Source organism: Coffea arabica, chromosome 3e (genome assembly GCF_036785885.1).
Source record: "Coffea arabica cultivar ET-39 chromosome 3e, Coffea Arabica ET-39 HiFi, whole genome shotgun sequence".
Lineage (NCBI taxonomy): Eukaryota > Viridiplantae > Streptophyta > Magnoliopsida > Gentianales > Rubiaceae > Coffea > Coffea arabica.
In genome coordinates this window covers 46,147,294-46,169,822 of record NC_092315.1, presented here as the reverse complement: position 1 = coordinate 46,169,822, position 22,529 = coordinate 46,147,294, and the positions used below count along the sequence as shown (strand labels likewise).

At 35.7% G+C, this 22,529-nt stretch overlaps 1 protein-coding gene and 1 long non-coding RNA gene across 2 annotated transcripts; one reads left to right on the top strand and one right to left on the bottom strand.

Moving 5' to 3' along the window:
- The first annotated feature begins 8,593 nt into the window (after window positions 1–8,593).
- Window positions 8,594–8,987, top strand: LOC113737789 (uncharacterized). Its single transcript, XR_003459965.2, has 3 exons — window positions 8,594–8,665; window positions 8,760–8,831; window positions 8,919–8,987. It is a non-coding gene; the product is annotated as an uncharacterized lncRNA (long non-coding RNA).
- A 10,148-nt stretch (window positions 8,988–19,135) lies between these two features.
- Window positions 19,136–21,230, bottom strand: LOC113736324 (pectinesterase 2-like). Its single transcript, XM_027263238.2, has 2 exons — window positions 20,269–21,230; window positions 19,136–19,979 (listed from the first exon to the last, which is right to left on the bottom strand). Exons 1-2 carry the CDS (start codon window positions 21,155–21,157, stop codon window positions 19,291–19,293), a joined length of 1,578 nt encoding a protein of 525 aa, XP_027119039.1. The 5' UTR covers window positions 21,158–21,230; the 3' UTR covers window positions 19,136–19,290.
- Window positions 21,231–22,529: the final 1,299 nt, after the last annotated feature.

The following is a 22,529-nucleotide window of genomic DNA, read 5'->3' as shown; positions in this document are numbered from 1 at the left end:
TTTAGCTAGTTAGTTCATCCACTCTTGTACATTATCTAGATTAGGATGAAAATGGAGATGAAGAAGGCAAGGTGATGAGCTCAAGTGACATGGGTTACATTCCTTTCCAACTCTTTATCTTTTGTATTTGATTCCAAGTTTAGCTAATATACAAGTTCTGGATTTTATATTTAATATGTGTTTTTAAAGTTTATACCTTGGGTTTGGTTGAACTTCCTATGATTGTTAGTGTTTATTATTTGGCTATTTGATTGCTAGTATTTGAGCAAGTTATTTAGCACTTTGGCTCTTGAAATCATGATTAATCTGGTACCATTAATTCTGATTATCTAAGGTGTTATTTCTGCAATGAAAATTGAGATTTAACATTAGTTCAAGAAGTGCTAAACATAGGGAGTACACTCACGAGAGTAGAGGTGCACCTATGTGGTTTTTAGTGATTCATTTCATGTAATTTCACTGAAGAAATGAACTTGTAGCTAATTTCATAACCATGAGAATAGGTATGGATTAGTTATAAGTATAATTGATTCACTACGAAAGTAGGATTCAAATGCATAAGGAAATTACACCATAATTAGCCTAGATGTAGTATTCAATGATCCAAATATAACACTTGCATGAGTAGTTAGGGATACCACAACCTAAGGAGCTTTTATTTGTTAATTTCTTGTATAAGTGCAGTAGGTTAAATTTCTTATCATTAATTGATAGTCTAAATAATAAAGAAACTTTAGTAATACCGGTAATTGTTCACTCTTCCCTGTGGGATCGACCCGATATATACCCTAAACTACTAGTTGATCTGTATACTTGCAGTGAACGGGTGTAATTCGGTATTTTTTAGCTTGCACGTATGTAAAATACCCGTCATTCGGCACCTGTCAATTTTTGGCGCCGTTGCCGGGGACTGGTGCCAGATTAATTTGTTTCTTTTTGAGTTTATTTTGTTTTCATTTTTTTAATTTATTTTTCTCTTATTTTTTAATTTATTATTATTTTTTTTATGGCTGCTAACATTCCATATTTTGATAATAGACTGGACTTTATTCCTGAATGGGGTTATGAGACTCATGCTTTTTCTAATGATCAATGGGCTGTTGCAAATTGTGGAACTTATTTTGACTCAGGTTATTCAACTGACGCATGCCCCGCATTTCAAGATAATCTAAGTGCTCCACTTGATACTTTTGGAGATTTTCCACGCCAATATCAAACGCAGTATGACCCGTATGATCAAGAATGGTGGGATAATTCCAATTTTGATTATGCAACCGGGCCAATGGATTTTCAACAGCAAGAGTTTCAACAACCATCGTCCATGTCAGGTATGTCTTTTCAGGAATTGGGTGAATTATTTATTAATACATACAAATTTCAACAGGAGACACAAATGAGGGATGAGATGATGAAGGATGCAATGAGTTATCTGGCAGATCAACTATGTCTATTGACATCCAGAATGAATCGATGGGTTTCTCAAATGGAAGAATTGCCCTCGACAACCATTGTTGATCTAGAAGAAAATGAGAGTGCAATTTGCTTGACTAGTGATGAGGAGATGCAAGAGTGTCAAAATGAGAAATTTGCAGATGCAGTTGAAAAAGAAGTCGAAAATGAAGAAATGGAACCCCAACCGCAACCCATTCAAGTATGAATCCAGTGAACAATCTCCATATGCGGTGACATCTTCTCCACTCCTTAATCAATATTTTCCTGACTCCTATTTTTCAATTCCTGTTACTGAAATTGATTTTATTATACCAGAAAATTTGAAATTTCATGACAGGAATAAATTAAGAGAGGCAATGGAAAAATATCTTGAACCGAAGAATGCATGTGATGGAGGAGTGAATGGAGAATGCAAATTATCGTTGACTTGTTTAGCACCATTTACTAGTCCATGGAAGCCCGCAATTCGTGTGCTCAAGGATTACTCCATCTATGAGGGTTACCAGGATCACATTGAAGATAAAACACTGAAGCGAGCCACAAGATTTTATCCTCCGTGAACAAGCATAGCATGTCTAGCCAAAGACATTAAAAAAAGGCGCTTCTTGGGAGGCAACCCAATTGTTAATTTTGTTGTTTTAGTGCTTAATTATTCAATTATGTCGTTTCGCACGTGGGTATTAGTCACTCTTGATGTTTTCTAACTCTGATCAGGATAGGTAATCTTGGCGTGCCCACGCGAGGAGGGCACGCGTTAAGCGTCTAAGTCCAAGTCCCATGGTCAGTGGATGGTGGTAAAACATGGCGTGCCCACGCCGTGTTGGTAAATTCTCAACATCTCGCGACACTGGTAGAAAATGGGATCTTGGCGTGCCCACGCGAGGAGGGCACGCGTTAAAGTGCGTAAGGTAACTCTCGAAGTCAGTGGATGCTCTCTAATCTTGGCGTGCCCACGCCATGTTTGACGACCCAAAAAACAAAGGAAATAATTTTTCACTTAAAAAAAAAAAAAAAGGGCTGTAATTTTTCACTTTCGAAAAAAAAAATTTTCTTTTTCATTTTCAGTTTTGGTTTTCAAAAATCGAATTTTCCAATCTCAATTCAATTTAAAAAAAAATTCCAAAAAAAAAAAGGGGACATAATTTTAATCGCAGCGTTGGTTTTCAAATTTCAAAAAAAAAAATAAAAAGAGAATTCCTTTCTTTTTTCTCTTCTTTCTTCTTTCTTTCCTTTTCTTTCTTTCTTCTACTCTGTGTCCGCCGCTCCTCGATCGCCATCAACTCCAACCGCGCGCCACCTTCTCCCCTCCTCCCTGGTCCACTGCCGCCAACCAAAAGACCTCCACCAGCCCGGAAACCACCACTTCCCCTCGTGTTCCCCCCTCTGAAGCCGCTGCCGCCCAAGCGCCACAGCCCAACTCCTCGCAGACGATCCATCACCACCAGCCACGACGTGCTCCGCGCACGCTCTCTGGCCGCGTCTCCCCGTTTCTTTCCTTCTTCACTCGCCGCTGCCGAGTCGCCATCGCCGCCGAACTCCTCTTCTAGCCGCGCGGCAGCATCGTGCGACACCAACCCACGCCGCACCACCACCGCCGCTCCACCTTAGCACCTCCAAGCTCCACCGCCAGTCTACATAGCGCAGGCCACCTGTCACATTTCTTTGACAGGTGGAGGTATTGACTTCTTCCCCTGATTAGCATTTTTCTAGATTGGAAATTGCTGGAGTATGTGTCTCTGTCTTGGGCGTTTTGCCGGATAAAGCAGGGGATGATTTGGGCATTTTTCTGGGTTTCATTTTAAGGGTGATATTACGTTGAATTGCTGACATAGTGGGGATATTTTCTGCTATTATTTGTGGCCGGTTGATTAATTTTTCCCTGTGACTCGCCAGTGGTACTGGTTGATTAATTTTCCAGTTTAAGTTCTTGCGGTTGAGTTGCTGCCATTGAATTTAATTCTTTCCTGTCTGTGCACCAGTGGTACTGGTTGCAGTGTTGCTTTCCATTTCTTAATCCTCTGTACTGGCCTGCATATTTGATTTTTGGGTTTTCGTGCCTGAACTGTTCTCGAATTCTAACCATTGGTTGTTGCCATTGCCTGCTGCTTGGCCCAATTGCTAAGTTTTGATCATTTGAGTTGTGCAATTTCTTGTCCAATTGGAGCCATTTGAACAGATTTTGGGTGGGCAAGTTTTGCCGCTCTCCGTTGATCTTTGGGAGGCATTTCCGACCGTATTCTACGTATTCAAATTGGTTGAATTCACTGCTTTGTTAAGGTTATTTTTGGTATCATTTGGGTTCTACTTTGCTGATTTCTGTCTTGCGTCCCTTGAAGTGCCTTTGGTTGGGTATTTTCTGCATTTGTTGAATTGGAAGGCTACTATGCCACTTCCATTGCTTATTGCTGTTGGTGGCGTCTAATTGACTTGCTGGGAGTATTTTACCTATTGATTTCAATTGCTAAATCTTTAGAGCATTTGTTGCGATTTTGGACTGCCTGCATTTGACCCAATTGGGGCCACCCGTGAGTATTGATTGAAATTGCTGCTTTGTTGGGACATTTGTATAGACCTTGGGTGCCTCACATGTACATTTTGTTGATTGGGTTTGCCATTTAAGTTGCTTCATTATCTGTGGGGTGCACCAATGGTACTGGTTGGGGTATTTTGACTAGATTTGGTAAATCCATCTGATTGGCTGTCTAATTGACTGAATTGTTATTGTCCAATACCTAAACTCTCAATGTTGAAATTTCTGATTCTGAGTTAAGGCATTAACTGGCCAACTGGAGCTATTTGTTGAGATTTTGGGTGGACAGAGTTTTGCATTTGCTGGTTGAATTGAGCATGATGTCTCAGAACTTGGGCGCGTACTTCCACCCCATTGGTTTCCTCCACCGTCCCCGCCTACCTCTTGGCCACTCAAAGAGGGAAGTTTCGTTGTCCTCTTCACTTTAATTGCTTTAATTGCTCCATTGAGGACAATGTAGGATTTAGGTGTGGGGGGGAGCAGTTATGGTGCTAGTGTCTTTCGTTCATTTTCTTTTTCTTCTTTTTAGTGATTGGATCGTAAGTGCATGCCAAGGTTTGATGTTGGATTATTGCCTCTATTTCTGCTTTTGCCAAGATTTACTAATAAAAGGGTATCAAGTTAATGTGGTTGAATCCAAAAACATCTCTTTGGTGAATATCGATGATTGTTTCATTCTTATAATTTTTGGTTAACTTTTCTAGGCATAGCGAATGATTATTGGCATTTTCATGTGAATTGGTCCGGTTATTAACTTTAGTTCTCCATGTTTGAAAATGAGGCTAGCTGATGCAAGTTTTCTTTTGGTTCTTGTGTTATATTAAGTTTTTGTGATTTTTAGCTATGAATAAATTGGACTGTACTCCGCTATTAGTTACTACTGAGTAACCGGGGATCTGCACCTAAAAGTGTTGATTCTCGCGTCAAAAAGTAGTAATTGCTATGAGTACGTGGTCACGTGGCGATAGAAGCTGAGTAACCGGGCTCCTTCATCTGGCCAATGTTGGAGTTCGCGTCAAAAGGCTCAAATGGCTAGCGACTAAGTCTTTTGTTACTATTGGAAAAAAAAAAGAGAAAAAAGTAGAAAAAAAATGTGAAAAAAAAGTGAAGGTTGTGTTAGTGTATAATAAAAGTCAGCTTGCCGAATTATGGATTTAATGTTGAGATTTTGGTTAATAGTTGGACCATTTGCTGATAAATGTTATGCGTTATTCCTTCTTCTTAGATTAGTTAACATGAAATTAGAGGATCTTGTGGTTTAGAAGCTAACCGGAGTGATTTTTCTTGGATGTTGACCTGTGATGCTTGATATTTATTTTTCTTGGACATCTTGGCAATACGGTAGTTGGAGCAATAGCCATTGTCGAATTTTTGGTGTTCAGTTGCTGTTCCCATGCTTGAGGGCAAGCATGATTTAGGTGTGGGGGGAATTGATAGGGTGTTAATTGTTGGTTATTTTATTATTAATCTCCCTTTTTATCCTTGCCAAATATTGCTTAATTGTTAATATTTACTCATATTTGGTATCTGTACTTAATTTCAGGAATGAAGCAGAAAACTACCAAAAAGGAGGGACTTTATGGAAAATATGGAGACTTCTAAGGGCTTCAATTCTTGGGCTCTTGAATTGGTGGGGACCAGAAGCTAGTGAAAGGCATTTAGCCATTTGGGCTCTTCAAAAGAAGCTACGTAGAGAGACTTGGAGAAACAAGTACTTTGGAGGTTTTGTCCACATGTGCGGGGACCACGGATAAGAAGCATAAGTCATTTGGACTCTAGGAAAAGAAACGTACAGGACTTTGAATTTGGTGTGGGGACCACTAGAGATAGCATTAGACTTCCTTTTGGCTTTTAAAAAGGGAGAAACGTACGAGAGGTTAGGAATCAATAGTTTTAGCTTAGTTTTTAGCATAGTTTTAGATTTTTTTTCTTAGCTCTTTCGCATGGTTGTTCTCCATTAATGGAGGACTAATCTCTTAATTCTAGTCAAGGGGACAACTGAAGACTTGGTTCAACCATAACTGTGAGATCTAAATTATTTTAATTGTTTCCTTCATTTATTGGTATTTATATGTTTTCTGCTTTAAATTGTTGTTATAGCTATCGTGTATGATTGAATAGATGCGCAATATTTAATTATTCACGTAGGCTATTTGCTAGTTAGGGGTAATTGAATCCGTAATTGTTCGTTATCTCTACCTCAGTAGCAACTGGCGTAATTGGGTTTATGTCAGGGGAGCATATGATCTAGTTTAGACAAACCCTCGTAGCGTGTTTGTTGGTTAGGATTAGGCCTTTCTAATTATTAATGCAAACCAGAAATTAAATCCTACGGTTATACCTGGGGTTGTTTTTGGGTTAGGGAAATAGCTAACGGTCGTACCTTAGCTATCGATAAATTAAGGAAGGGTTGGTTGTTTATCGCGTGCATGACAACTATAACTAATCTATTAATAAATGTTGGAATTATTTCTGCATCAATGATCAGTGCATGAACCATTTCTGAAGTATACCCTTGGCTAGAGTTTCTCCAATTATTTCTTTAAATTAATTATTTTCTGCAGTTAATTTATTTAGTTAATATTTGATCCAAAAACCCCCCATACTTTGGACTCTAGAAGAAACAAATTATCCCCAGTCCCTGTGGATTCGACCCTACTCACCGCTATATACAAAATCTGCATTTTTCTCGAGTAGGTATTTATTATTGTACAGGTTCGGCACCTGTCAAAAGTGCTATATTAACTCTGTGTTGGATTCAGACCTTTGTGATCTGTAGTTGGATTGTTCTCCATGAATGATGAGTTGCGGGGATTGTGTTTTTTGAAGAAGTTTGAAGAAGTTTGAAAAAGCTGAAGTTCCCACCACTGGGGGAAGGGAGGCTCAAAACCCAAGAGAGAGAGTTTCCTCTACACTGAGAGGAGTCTAACTTGAAAGTTCTGTAAGTTCAAGATATTACTGGTCTTAGAGTAATTTAATCTCTAGAGGAAATGAGAGTTTTTTTTTCTTCTACTTAAGCTTTTGGTACTTAACGTCAGAAACTGTACCATTCCAGTGACTTGGCACAAAATAGTTTGAGCGGAGAAATACCAAGACTCATATATTGGAATGAAGTACTGCAATATTTGTGAGTACAGTAATTTGGATTTTAAGTGTATTCAAGTACTACTATGTTTTAATGAACTATTTTTTTAAGTTCTTGATAGGGTGCGATTTTGTCATTTATTTTATTATTAATTTTCCCTATTACCTGACCTGATATGGATTAATTATTAGATTCTACTCACTTTTCGTAGTTTACATGTATTTCAGGGAGTAGAACGAAAATACGATAACAAGTGCCAATTTGTGGGGAAAAGGGGCCCAAGTCACAGAGCTTAGCCCAAGGGCAGTGTTGGCAAAGAAAAAAAGATCTCCTGCCCTTTATTTTGGAAGGGCTAACCGAAAGGGGGTCTTCTTCTTCCCCCTGGGGGAGCCGCCGCACAGCAGGGAGCTGGCTTCCCTCTTAGTTTTTCCATTTTTATAGTTTAGCTTTTCCTTTGACCGTTTGGTCTCCTTCGTCTTGTAGTGGAGAGCTTTTGACTTTTCCTTGGAATCTTTTGTGGCTACCTCCTACGTGAGTCAGGAGCACTGAAGACTAAATCATCCATTGTTACTTTACTTTGCTTTATTCCTTCGAGTGAATTGCATTTCCCAATTTCGGAGTTGATGGCCGCGACTCTTGTTTCAATTTTGTGTGGATTTTGTTCATCAATTATGAACTAATTCCCTCACTCTAGTCAAGGAACAACGAAGGCTCTGGGTCGCCTAAAATTTGTGAGATCGATTTAATTTTATCTTTTTCTTTCATTTATTGGTATCCGCATATTTCTTGGTTGCTATGTTTATGGTTATTTAATTAATTGATTGTCTTGGATCCAGATAATTAGTTGATTGGATAATCTATTGTCAATTAGGGCATTAAATCCGTAATTGTTTAATTGCTCTAAAATAGTGGCAACTGGCATAATTAGACTTGTGTCAGGGGAATACGCGGGCTAATCTAAAATAACCCTGGTAGTGCGTTATTTGATTAGAATAGGGCTCCTCTAATACGTAAGGCAATTGGGGAATTAAATTCTACGGGCGTACCTAGGATTATTTCTCAATTAGAGCAGTGATTAACGGGCGTACCTTAATCATCGACACAGTAAGGAGGGGTTGACTGTCATCGCTTGTTTGGCAGTTATAACCTATTTATTAGTAAATAATTGGGATTGCCTTTGCTTATCGATGATCAATTAGGTGAACCATTGCTGAAGTTATTCCTTGGCTAGATCCTTAATTATCACTCATTAGATTTTAGTAATTTGTTATTTAATTTTTAGTAGTTTCTTAGATTTTATTTGAATTTCTTTGATTGTCACCTTCTGCACAAAAACACCCCCCTTGTCACTGTGAACTTGAAAAGAAATAATTACTCCCAGTCCCTGTGGATTCGACCCTGCTCACCGCTATCTACAGAAATCACTTTTAGTTTGAGCAGGTTTTATTATTGCACAGGCTTCGACAACCTGTCAGTTCTGGATCCAAGTTTAGTTTAAAAACGTGTGCGGCTATGTGCTCTTACAGGGGTTTGCGTGGGAACAAGTTGGTTGGAACTCTCTCACCAAATATGTGTCAGCTCACGGGCCTGTGGTACTTGTAAGTCACCTGTGCTTTACTTCAAACTTGATATATCACCAGCCTGCTACATCAGATCAGGTTCATTGCTCATGTGTTTCAGTTGTCTGTTCAGTGATGTCCGAAACAACAGCTTGACTGGTTCTATTCCAGAGAATATTGGAAATTGTACAGCCTTCCAGGTTTTGTATGTACCTCGACAAAAATGCTTGAACCAAATTTTGAATTGGTTTTAGTGTTTTGAAATTTGAACTGGCTTTTGCATCATTCCTAGGGATTTGTCGTATAATCAGTTGACTGGTGAGATTCCCTTCAATATCGGTTTCTTGCAAGTGGATACCTTGTAAGTGCTTGCATATTCCTGCTTTATCCTGGTGGCTTTGTTATTCCTTTCCAAAAATCCTTTTGTTTTTTGGCCTTATTTATGCTATCACCTTTAAACTAGATTTTGCATTTTGCTGCCTTTTCGAATTTAATCGGCCTGCTATTGTCATGCATAGTGTTAACTTTGGATATTTAGTGTACAATGTCTACAAGTGATGCGTTTGCAAATTTGACGAATAAGAAGATTCTTCGCAATTGAAAATTAAAAGAAAGATATGCTTCCTTATCAGTGGAACAAAAAGAAGCTCGTCGAGTCACACAGAGGGAAGCTTATCAAAAGAGAAAGCAAGAAAAGCAGCTACATCAAGGTCTTCTATAAACCAACAAGAAAGTAAAAGCTGTTGTATATATGTTTCATGTTCTGCCTTTATATTAATCTATTCAGTCTCCTGCTTGACTAGCTTAAATAGATGATTAAAAATCTTTGTGTAAATTCAGACCAAATTCTGTAAGAAACAAATGTGAATGAAGAAATCATTCCAGTGTAATTTTCAGACCACACCAGTATTTTACTCAAAACTGTAATTTTCATTATGATGAACACAGTGTAAATTATCGAAAGCTTTTAACTCATATCCAGACTTTACTTGAACGTGGTCTTTGTCTGACGTTGCACTGCTATACTGAACGTTACACTGTTATAGGTGTAGAAGAAGTTCCAGTTTCATGTGAGCTGCTGCAAAACAGTGACTACAATAACCAGCAGCCTATTGTTATTAAGCCACTTCTACAACAGAATGGAAAAAAAGGGCTGATAGGCAACAATGTATTGCTATCGAACCAGTTGTACAACAAAATTCCAATGATAACTTTTTGTTTAAAGTCATTACTCAGTCAGAAGGCAAGCTAAAGAAACATGTTTCTGTATTGTCAACATTTGAAGAAGGTATATCTATAATAATACCTCGGTATACAATGAAAGCCAGTGTTTCACATGATGTGAAAAATCCTCCTAGAGGTATACATATGTAAAAATCCTCAAACTGAAGGCAAATTTTGTCTACCCCTCTAATTGCAATGTGTAATTTTTGTTCCTCATTTCTTTGTGAATTCTGAAACCTAATGTATTGGGTCTCCGTTTTTTAAAAAATTTTGATTTTGTTATTCGTTTCTTTTTTGGACGAAAATGCTCCATTTTTTCAATGGGTTCTTCTCTTGCAGAAAAAGGAATTTAAATTTTTTTATTTTTCTTTCTTGCAAAAAAGGCTTGATTTTTTGATTATGTTCTTGATTTTCGAAAAAAAAGATTTAAATTTTTCCTTATTGGTATGTTGGATCTGCAGGAAGCAGAGAAATAGGATATGGAAAAGTAGATAAACAAGTGAGCTTCCAATCTGCAGCGAGTGTTATAAGTATCTTTATGAATCTTCACAGCATGTATCACGTAATTTTGTACTTCAAAGAGATTTGAACTTCGGACATTTAATCAATTTATAGGGCCACAATCTTAATAGCAAATCATCTTCTTTAAAGTTCTTTAAAAGTTTGCAGTATCACCAAACACATTCAATAGAACAATGATACATGAAATGAATATAACGTCTGATTATCTTCTCTTCATTGTTCATTTGTATAAAGGTATTAGCGTTATAATAATCCAACTTTATATTCATTTGAAAGAAAAATAAATCTTATATACACTAACAATGTATACACTATCATGGTTGGATGCACGACACATGTACAAAATTTGGGTATCAAATTCAAATTTGGATTCTGTGTCATGCATCCAATGATAAAAGTGTATACACTGTCAGTGTATAGAATATTAATTTTTAAAAGAATACGTTCTAAAAGTAGTGAAAAACGTGAAATCGTCTAATTCGCTTAATTTTGTAGCACTAGTATTCATAGGCATTATTCCTCAGCTGCTTCTTAATCACTACTTTTAATAAAGAAAAAAATACACCAGTATATTGCAAGGACAAATAGCAAGCCAAAATATTCATAACAGTTGAATGAAGTCCTGTCCTCTTCTTCATATAGCGGACTACATGCACCCGGATGCCGCAAACGGCCAAATTTATAACAAAATTGCTGCCCACATCTGCAGCCAAAAGTTTCAGTTCATTAGTATGTAGATGGAACACTCTTATGAAAAAATTGAAACTTGAAGATGTGACTATTAGGAAAGGAAGTAATTTGTAATGTTGAGCAATAGATAAGAGAAGTTAATTAGCTAGTTCTCTGATGTGTAAAAATTGATGCACTTAAGATCTGTCTCGAAAAAGCAATCTATGCACATGTACAAAATTGCTGCCCACATCTGCACATCATTAGTAAACTGTGTGAAGAATAAAGATACATAAGTGTGTGCATATATATGCGTGTGTGTATATATATGTGTGTGTCTGTGATGTATGTATCTAGTCTGCATGTTTGTATAGTTATTTTTTAGGAAACTATATATTTGGCGGTTCAAATTTGCTTTGTACAATTTACATGTGCTTCATGATGAGAGTCTTTACCAACTAGCAATTGGTAAAGGGGTACCATACAATATTTTCATAATTATCTAATTATACTAATTCCAGAAAATAGTTGCAAAATTAAATTCGTTTTCAATATCTACAATGTAACAGACATACTTGTTTAATTTTATCTACCAAGGTATGTCCTCCCTATTCAATTAGATTTTTAACTACTTTGTTCTCCTTAAATTGAAAGTCTACTCAAATTTTTATTTATAACTGGATTTCACTTTGTTGAGTTTTAATTGTTAAGGCTAATTTTCAAACTTTACTAACTCATAACTCTTCAGATTTAGTTGTATTGTAGGGATAGTTTAACTGGTGGCAAATCCTCTAAGAGGGCAATTAACACCTTAAAAACAGCTTTATCACACTTCAAAATCTGCTAAAATCCTCCCTTTGGTTGACACACTAAATATTTGGTTAAACCCCAATTACAAATGCATCCCAAATTGGCTAGAGTCTTCTCTAAAGATTTTTTATTAATTGAAAGATTTTCTATGCATTGACGTCAAGATTTTGATTCATAAATTAGTTCCCCGATCCCCATATATTCCCTCTTCATTCTATCTATAACTCAAAAAAGAAAAGACAAAATACTTTTAATTTACTGTGAATAAACTTAATCATCAGCCTCCAAAATCTAACTTAATTAGTAGGGATATTAATCAGATAAGATTCTTGATTTAACTCTCAAACCCTTCTATTTCCCCTTTCTCTGTTGCAAGACTAGAAGTCTTCTTTCGTCCAAGAAAATAGAAAATAAAAATAAACATAGAATACTATATTAAACTTTGATAGAAGGTAGAAACTAATCAATATAAAACTTTATCTTGAATTTAAACAGTGCAAATAGTGCTAACCTGCATCGCATAGTATTGCAACCATGTGTTCGCTCAATAACGTGACCACATCTAGGGAATCTTGCCCACATACTCTCCTGCACTAGCCTCCCAAATTCCAAATCAATTTCATCTCTATATTGACCAGTTTCACTGCATTTAAATCCTGCATGCCACGGCACTTGGCAATTGAAACAAAATAGTCTTTTGCAATTTGGACACAGAGATCTGGTACATCTTTTTTGGCACTCGTTGATGATCAATGTGGAACAATTGTTGTTAGGACAATAACACCTCGGAAACTTAAGCACGAATGAGTTGCAAATACAATCGCTCCATTCGATAAAAAGTTTTTGGGAGATTAATGCCTTTCATTCAAGAGGGCTTAAGAATTTGTCACAATCTGAATTGGGGCACTTCAGATTTGCTGTATTCTCATCTTCGACTTTTGCCTTCATATAATTCGCTATGCAATCCATGCAAAAGTCGTGTTCACACTGCAAAAGTCGTGTTCACGGCCCCCCTTTTTTTGAACTTCTTGTTCGATGACAGGGATCCGAAGCATATCCCCACATGTGAAAGTCGATGTTGATCTTGATCTTGAAGTTGAAGCATTATTGTCACCTCGACGAGATTCATCCATTGCTCTTTTTTACTTCATTTTTGTCTTTTCTTGCAAACTGGATTTTGAGGGCTCTCGTTGTCTAAAGTTTCTTCAGACTAGGAAGGGAAAATTTTCAAGTCATTACTGAATATAAGGATGGGTTTTGATTTTTTTTTTTTTTTAACATAAGAATAGCCAGGGTGGCCTTGATTTATTAGTTCACCCTATTTCTTCATTTTCCATACGGTAATGGATTTACATCTGGTTGTTTCGAAATAATTCGCTTTCCTAAGTAATTTCAGGATCAATTGATTTGATGTGTGTATAGGAGCAATATACATCCCACTCCTACTTGGATTTATACTTATACGTTGACATGGCAAACTAATGCATAATATTCTCTTCCTGTCTACTTAGATCGTTAGGAAAAAAAACTAAACAAGAAAAGTGTTAGGAAAATAAAACCTTCATGATAAACTGTTAGGGAAAACGATACAGGAAAGTGGGGTTTTCTTGAAGTTAAATGAAGTATAATCTTGTGTAGAAGAATCTGATTGAAGTAGGCCAACAGTAAAGGTTAAAGCAATTTTGTAGTGAAAATTTGAGGCAAGAAAAGGAGTTTTCTTTTTTTAAAAAAATTAGATTGAGGACAAATTTAAACTGTCACAATTAATACTTGCAATTTTTGTACAATGGCAGGGAATAAGCTTGTAATGGCAACGTCAGCCCCCGCCCTGTTGCCCACTACTTCCTCCTGTTCCCGCCCCATCCCCCGCCCAGCTTCTCTCGTGGGGCACCCGCGGGGTTAATAAAAATTTATTATATAATTTTATTGTAGTCAAATTTTAGTAAATAATTAAGTAATAAAATATCAACACATCATCAAATCATTATTCACTGTAATTTTATAATTGAAACCCATAAAAATGATCAAACAAAAACTATTTGAATACAATACAACATGATGAAACAAATACAACTAAAATAATCAAGTTTTCACTTTTATAATAAATACAATCATTAAATCATTATTGTATTTTTTTTTTTGAGAAAAAGCGTTAATGTGTTAAGTGTAATTAGCAATTTAGTATAAATGCATTAGTAAATCTAGTATAACTAATTACTAATTTCTATTAATAGACATGTATAATTATTAGTATAATTGATAATATCAACTATATTACATATGCTAATATATATTATATAATACTTATAACTAATAATAATAATATTATTATAAGTTTGTAACTAATTAAATTAAATATTATATATATATATAAATATACATTAATCAAATATATATATATTTTGTGGGTGGCTGGGCGGGGGATAGGGCGGGGATATATTCCCCCGTCCCCGGCCCAATTTCTTAACGGGGGAGAAAACCCCCCCCCCCCTCCACCCCAACCCCTGCCCCATTAACTGCCATCCCTAGAATAAGCAAAAGAATAGGACAGGAAAGAAAAAAGGGAAAATGATATAGAAGAAACTACTAACATAAGAACTGTATTTAATCGATGAACAATATGAACGGAAAAGAAGTAGAACGCTCTACATATTTCTTGGCCGATAAAAACTTATACCGGGATGTAGACTGTGTTTATTTATTGATTGATCACATAATTACCTGCACTGGTGCTGTGGTGCACCTTTATTTAGATAAGAAGTCCCAACCGCCAAGGGAGAACTTATCCTTTCCATTTTTTTTTTTCTGGGAACAGGTGAACTTTCTATAGTAATTTTTTTTATTGTGTTTCTAATCCTCAAGAAAGATTTAGACTAGGCCATATATCATCCTTTCTTGAATGGGCAAGTCTATAGTTAGCTTATTGTAATAATGATGTATATACAAGTCATGCTACACTTTTCGCCCAATACATTAGGTTCCCTTAACAAGTTCAAATCTAGGATTACAAATTTAAATAAATAAATTTGTTGATTCCTCTTACCTTTTATGTGAAATCAAGTTAAAATTGAAAGAGTTATTTGATTCTTTTCTGTGAAACATGTGCATCAGCTATGCTTATTTGCAACGGTGGACCCAAGATTTTGTTGGGGGGTGAACCGTAAAAAATATAATAAAAAAATGTTACAGCAAATAAAACGTACGTAATAAATTTCAGGGATGATTTTAGAAACCTCCCCTAAGAATTCTAGCTATTTCACTGACCTACCTTGAAGTTTGTAAAATTTCATTGATCTCCCCTGATAGAAAGTTGGGCTTGATTGCTTGCATCACATGGTGTGAACTTACTACCATGCCTAAAGACATTATGTATTATTAGAAGATTAAAATCTGACAAATGAGTAATTAGGGCTCAAATTAATTGATGCCAATTGATTAATAAACATAACTATGATGAAGTTCTTAATAAGAAACTATAACTGCAATTGAAAAATGGCACCAATTGATATGCTGATATGCTCCATTTTTTGATTGACATCAATAACAAGGACAACAAATAGATTTTATACAATCTGAGAAGAAGGCACCTCATAGAAGAAAGAAAACTAAGAAGAAAGATTGAGAAAATAAAGGCCAAACATGAGGGTAGTTTCTGTTGAAACTCGTGTAGCTGTGATAGTAACAAAGTGATTTCATAGTTTTGAAGGAGAAAGGAAAGAGTATGAAGACAAAATTTGAGATTTTTTTCTGCTGTAAGTCGTAATAATCACAGCAATACAGTAATCAATCTCTTGTTATCTCAGTCTAATATTAGATCGAGTTTGACAAATTGCAAAACGTGACAAAAGTTATCATCTGTTATATTTATAATAATTGTTTATAGCTTTTATTAATTTTAATTGTTTTACTAATACAACTTGTACAGCTACAAAAGGAGCATTTGTGGGACAATTTTCATCTCTCTCCTCAAAATACTTTTTTAATTACTTGCATTGGTGCTGTGGTGCACCTTTATTTAGATTAGAAGCCCCCAACTCCCAAGGGTGAACCTATCTTTTCCACTTTTTTTTTTCTCTGGGAACAGGTTGAACTTTCTAAAGTATTTTGCACACGAGAGAGATTGTGTTTCTAATCCTCAAGTAAGGTTTAGACTAGGCGGTATATTATCCTTTCCTGGATGGGCATTTCCTAGAATTCAAGTATATAGTTAGCTTATTATAATAATGATGTATATACAAGTATGCTACATCTTTCACCTTATGCATTAGGTTCCGTTAATAAGTTCTAATCTATGATTACGAAATTAAATAAATCAATTGTTGATTCCTCTTACCTTGTTTGTGAAATCAAGTCAAATTTCCTCGCTGTCAAGTTTAAAACTTGAATTCTAAGTCTAGTAATTGGGGTGGAAAGGCTGTGGAAGGTAATTTTTTTTTTAAGTTAAAATTGAAAGAACTAGGTGATTCTTTTCTGTGAAACATGTGCACCAGCTATGCTTATTTTCAATGGCAACCAAAGATTTCGTTAGCACAGTAAGCAGTATAATAAAAATGTTATAGCAAATAAAGCATAATAAATTGAGAACAAAAGTTCAATAGATGTTGACCAGCAATAAGATGTTTTTTAGTTACAAAACATAAAGTATAAAACAGATATAAAAATTAAGCTCTCTAGTCATTTTTTTCCTAATATTGATGCGTGGCATGCATAATTGTATTTTATAATCCTTCATTTAGTCAAATACATCTATTATTGAATCAACATTGATTTCTCAAATTATTCCTTTCTTAATACATATATAATCAATGTATGAATAAGAAGATCATCATTAAAAGACTCAACAGATATATGAATGATGGATACTTCGATAACATTTAGAAAAGCTAAGACATTTGAGCTTTTCTTTTGTTTTAAAAAAAATTAATGTGGCTTTTTTTTTTTTTTACATCCAAGTCAATCTGACATTTTGGGATTGGCTTTATTGCATTTTCAAACTCAAATCACACTTACATTAGGGGCTGGCTTGTTATATATAGGGAAAGGAAAATAACTAACCAATTTTGGGTTCCCAATTTTCACTAAACCAACCTGTTTAATGTTTAGCATCTCCACAGATAAATTCATTACAAATGTGGGAGATTTTAGATTTATTCCAACCCCAATCATTAGATGAACAACAACAATTCTCTATACTACGTGCCTTGAGATCTAACTTAAATGCTAATAGGATATTAATAACAAGAACAAGAGATCAAAGTTCAAACTCTCTGGGCAAAAAAACCCGAACCCGGGCCGGCCCGAAAAATAGGATATCCGATCCGATTTCTCTTAGCAGGGTATATGAGGGTCGGGTACCCATAAAAACGGATATGGAAATGGATCAGAAAAATAAAAATTTGTGAGTACCCGACCTGCAGGGTATATTATATAAATATTAAAAAATTAGGGATCATTTTATAATTTTTAATCCAAAGTGTAAATATAGTAGCTCACAGCCTCATATTCTAATCTCATATGACCTGCCTCTCTTCGTATTGTCTGAAGAAAGTGAATATTCTCGGTGAAACTCGAATAAAACGAAGAAAAATTTGTGAAACTTTACCATAAAATTGTTCATTCCTTTCATTCTTTTCATTTGTATTCTACCTTCATCGATCTTTCCTACACATTTTTCATCAATTCAATCAAAGGTTTGTGTTTGGAGTTCTAATTTTTTGTTAGCTAGATAATTAAAACATTTGTGTCTTTCATTTATTTATTTATTTGATTTATTTTATTGCAATTATGTCTCTTAAATTTGTCTCTTTTATTTTAGTGCAAGAAATTTATTTTTCTTTTTCATCACCTTTAATGCCATAGGTCTATTCCAAAGATGTAAGGAAGTTGAGGAAGATTTTTCAAGTTTATTTTGGTTATACTTGCTCCAAAAATAATTAGCTCTGTTTAATTCTTTTTCGGATTTGATTCCATAGTCGACTCATTTGGGATGCAGTCTTGTACTATACACATCCTTAAGGAAGCTGGGGAAGTTGCTAGATACTTATTATTCTTGTGTTTGTTGTGTTGTAGAAGGATGAAATGTGTGAGAATGGTGATGTACTCAAAATTATTATGAAACTTTTTTTTGTCTATTAGATATTATAATTTTAATATGTACTAAATTTATGAGATCGATTTGATTGTTGGATGAAATGTGTGAGAATAGTGATATGTGGACTTTGATTACAATATCTCTACCAATATTATTGGAAAGCATGTTTTTTTTTTTTGAAAACATGTTGATATTAAGTGCAAAACAAATTTTTTTATTGGAAAATAGTTTTTTTTAGGGGCGGGTCATAGGGTAAAGATATGTGAAAATTGAATCAATAAAATTGTATTAGTATTAAATACTCAAATAAAAATAGAAAAAAAAACGAGATTTTGTTATTCTTTCTTTTCAAACTTTTCTATTCCTTAAAATATCCGTAAAAAAATTTCTTTTGATTGTTAAATTTTATTAGGAGCGGTTACCTGATGGCTATAAATCGTAATAGCACCAACGGATACCCGAGTAGCGGGTACTCGAAGATATTAGGAGCGGTTTAGGGTCACAAACTGGCTGATCTAATATATTAGGGTCAGATCAGCCAAATTATATTAAGAGCGGGTACCCGACCCGTGCCCACCCCTAACCACAATAAGGTTTGACAGAGGGTGATAGGACCATTCGTTTGGTTTTCCGAATACGAAAAAAAGAAAGAAAATTCAAAGTTCATCGAATACGTCCTTATTAATTGAATAAGACAGAAAAGTAAAAAATGAACTTGTGGGTGTAAAAGTCTCTGACCATTGCTATTGCTATCTTGGCAAATGTTGACAAACGCGATGGTCAACTCACAGTGGTTAAATCTTTTTTTTTTTTTTGACAGGCAAAAAAAAAAATCAGTGGTTAAATCTTGAAAAAGTCATCGAAATCCTAATTAATGGCCGTCATCTTGAAATTTCATACTTTGATTGGACCAATTATGAAAATAGGATAAGATATTCAGCACCCTTTGTGTTTGGATTGCATTTTCCATGATTTTTCATGGAAAAATTACTGTAGCGATTTGATGTATGTGAGGGAAAAAGGTAATAGGGAAATGTGATCACGGAAAACAACGTAATTTTCCGACGAAAAATCGCAATCCAAACAAGGCTCTAGTCTCCCAAATCCAGAAAGAATGGTAATTCAAATAATCAACTTGCTATTTATGGACAATAATCATTATTACAGGAAGTATGAAAGAATGACAACTTAACTAGGTAAGATACACTTGTAGTACTATGATAAAAAACAATTGCTGAAGAGATCCTATTCCATGGTTTTCTTTCCATGAATAGAAAATGAACATTATTCACTCGCTGCTAAATACAAAATAATGAATTCAACTTTTGGGAGTAGAGAATGAATTGAATTAGAGACCGGAAGTGAAAGGCACGTTGGTGGCTGGCAACCAAGAATTGCCAGCAATGAAGTTTCCGACGGTGAATTTAGAAGCCTCTGTTGCACTAGTTATCACGTGATACCCCTTCCAGTTTACCCTATTTGCAGTTGACGAACCAGGCCCTGTATTAGCATATTCTCCGTAGTATAAGGTATCTAGAGCAAAATTACCACTCCAGGGCAGCCAACCAGCTGGATCAATTAAACCATCAAGAAATGTTTTCATAAACACCGTTCTTGAATATTGTTGCCATGGCCTTCCAAGATATGTCTTGACTGAGCTCTGCACTGGCTTCAAATCCGAGGCAGCTGTAACTCTGGAATTGTGGATAGATATTCCAGTGTTTTGGTTGGGATCGGTTCTACCTTGTGCTGTGATAGTGTTTGTCTTGTTCGGAGGATTTCTTGAATAAAGATTGCAATTCTGGAAAACAACAGCAGCATTTCCAAATATGTAGTCAACAGTTCCATAGACATCGCATTCGCTGTAAAATTGTCTTTGCGAGTGGACGTAAAGGGTGTCTTGATAACCTTCAAAGCTGCACTGGTAGAAGACAGAGAGATCGGAACCAGATCGAAGAGCTACCGCTTGGTGATTTTGAGGTCCGGCTGTGTTCCTAAATGTAATTCCTCGAGCAATGAATCCATCACCAACAACCGCTGAAATTATGTAGACAGGAATATTGTCAGCTCCGTTACAATTTTCTACACATGAATATTCAAATACAATTTGAAAACCAACATCACTTTAGAGGGCTGCCATGCATGGACAGAAGAAGTTCTTTATACATCGAGCATGCATGTTGTTAACAAACAATTTCGTGGTGCAATTTGTGCTTGAGAGAAACCTTCCTTGATATTCATTTAAGTTCCAAGTTATGTAAAATCTCTTCTAGCTAGTTGTGTATATATATAAACTAAAATTGCTTTCTTTGTAGGCTTAACTTACCAACTGTTGCAGATTTGAAAGTGGTGGTACCACCGCCAACGCTACTGCTTCCCGTGATAATGGTTTTTCCAATACCATCACCAACCAACATGATATTCTTCAACTTAGTTCCAATCTCCACATTTTCCTTATACGTTCCAGCCTTTACGTGTATCACATACCTTCCATTACCCGATCGTGTCGCTGCAGCAGCTACAGCTGCTGCAACCGTCTTAAAGTTGCCCGAACCATCTTGTGCTACCACAGCATTCGGTGTTGGAGATGAAGACTGCAAGAGTTTCCTGTCGCCCGGAGTCACCCAAGTTGGGAACCCCTCCTTATAACTTGGCTCATTATATCCCACTTTGTTTAGGGATAATGTGTTACTAATCAAACAGCTAACGTTGTTTGACATCAAGGGCACAAGATGATCAGCAACACCAAGCTCAATGAACCCTTGTTTGCAGGTCTCAAGATTGGTGAGTGCTGTGCTGAGCCAAGTTTGTGCATCAACTGCATCGCACTTGGTGTAAGGATCAACAGTTTTGTTAATCTTGACAATGGTGCTTTCATATAGCTCTAAACAATCTTCCCACGCGGCCTTTTCGCGCTCATCTCGACATTTTGAGCCGAGGTTATTGGTGTTTTCTTGGGCATGCACGGCACGTTCTAAGGCAAGATTGAGTGACATCTTGAAAAAATCGGACTTCCCTTTTATGGGATAGTTATAGCCATATTTAGGGCTTTGCGACAAGAAATATTCACATGGTTGTGGATATGGGGTTTGTGCACACCATGATTTTATTGATGGCGGAGGAGGAATATTTCTAGCGAGGGCAGGAGAAACAAAAACAGTCATGAACAGAAAAATTGCCAACGGGAATGCCATTGCTAACTTAGAGATCAACATGTCAGTATATGGGTGGATTTGATCAAGATGATGAAACTGGAAGACTAAGGAAATTGAAAGCCTTGTAATTAGCTTAGCTTGTGCGGAGTACTTTGAGGATGAGCTTTGGGTGACTATAAATAGAAGTGCAAGCAAAAACATTGGGCGGTCTAGTCTAAAACGTTGGATGTGGGGTAGGGATGCACCTTCTTCGTTCCTTTTATCATATAGTTGAAAAGTAGTAAAGCAATTCAATATTCTGAATTTTCTGATTTTGCCTGCGGAGACTAAATCTAATCATGAAATATATAGTAACAGCTATTACTATATATAGTGAGTTATATATTATTTTCATTGACTTGATGACAATCCAGGAATGGATGAGGAAATTAGACTCAGCACATGACGCGTCTAGGTTATATTCTGATCTTTAGTTTATGATTACCTTATTGCAGAGAATGATTGTGATGGAATATTCAGCATTGACAGTAAGTGTTGAATGGGTTACGGGGAAGCTAGCTAGACAAGGACGCACAAGTTTTTGTTGGGATTTGAGTATCACAATTCACAAGTTGAGTTGTTGTCCAATTTAAATCAGTTGCACTCCCTCCGTCCCACTTTGATAGTCTTGTTTTCCTTTTTCGTCTGTCCCAAATTGTAATCCACTTTCCAATTGAAGAATGTAATTGTATTTTAATTTTTCTAAAATACCCTTATTCAATGTAAGTTGTTGTTACTATAAACCTACCCCATTTAATGAGAGTTGATTCTTTTTTTACTATCAATTCAAGTTCCCATAAAGTTGTACTCTAATTAATGTGAGGGTATTTTAGAACAATAGCTACCTAAATTGATTGTTCCAACAAAATTAACTATTTTTTATTAAACTGTGTGAAAAAAGAATCAGGACTATCAAATTGGGACGGAGGGAGTATAATTTTTGGAACATCTAATGGGAACTTGCACAACTTTAGTGTAAAACTTGGATTTGTAGCTCATATAACTAAATTTAAGTAAAACTTACGATTACACTATATAACTGTATGAATTTACCGGCAATGTTATTAAATGTATATAATTGATTTGAACTGGAGCTTGTGACACCTCAAAACCTTCTGGTTCCTGATCACCTTTCACATTTGCTTTTGATTGCCTCAGCACATTTCCCATTTTGGAAGCTAAATTAATTGATCGAATAAATAAAAAATAAAATTGAGTTTGTTTGGATTGAAGATTATTTGAAAAACCAAAATTTTATAATCATACGGTAACCCTTTTTTATAATTTGATGTATTAGAAATAAAAAACGGTGATTAAAAATTTAAAAAAACAATTGAAAATTTTGTTTATGATGTAAGAAATTTTTCTTTTTCAAATATTTTCCAATCCAAAC

Bases quoted from the DNA above. Each gene is read 5' to 3' on its own strand.
- LOC113736324 (XM_027263238.2), bottom strand. From the start codon at position 21,157: ATGTTGATCTCTAAGTTAGCAATGGCATTCCCGTTGGCAATTTTTCTG. The intron at 19,980-20,268 runs GTAAGTTAAGCC...ACATAATTTCAG, and splicing joins TTTCAAATCTGCAACAGTTG to CGGTTGTTGGTGATGGATTC.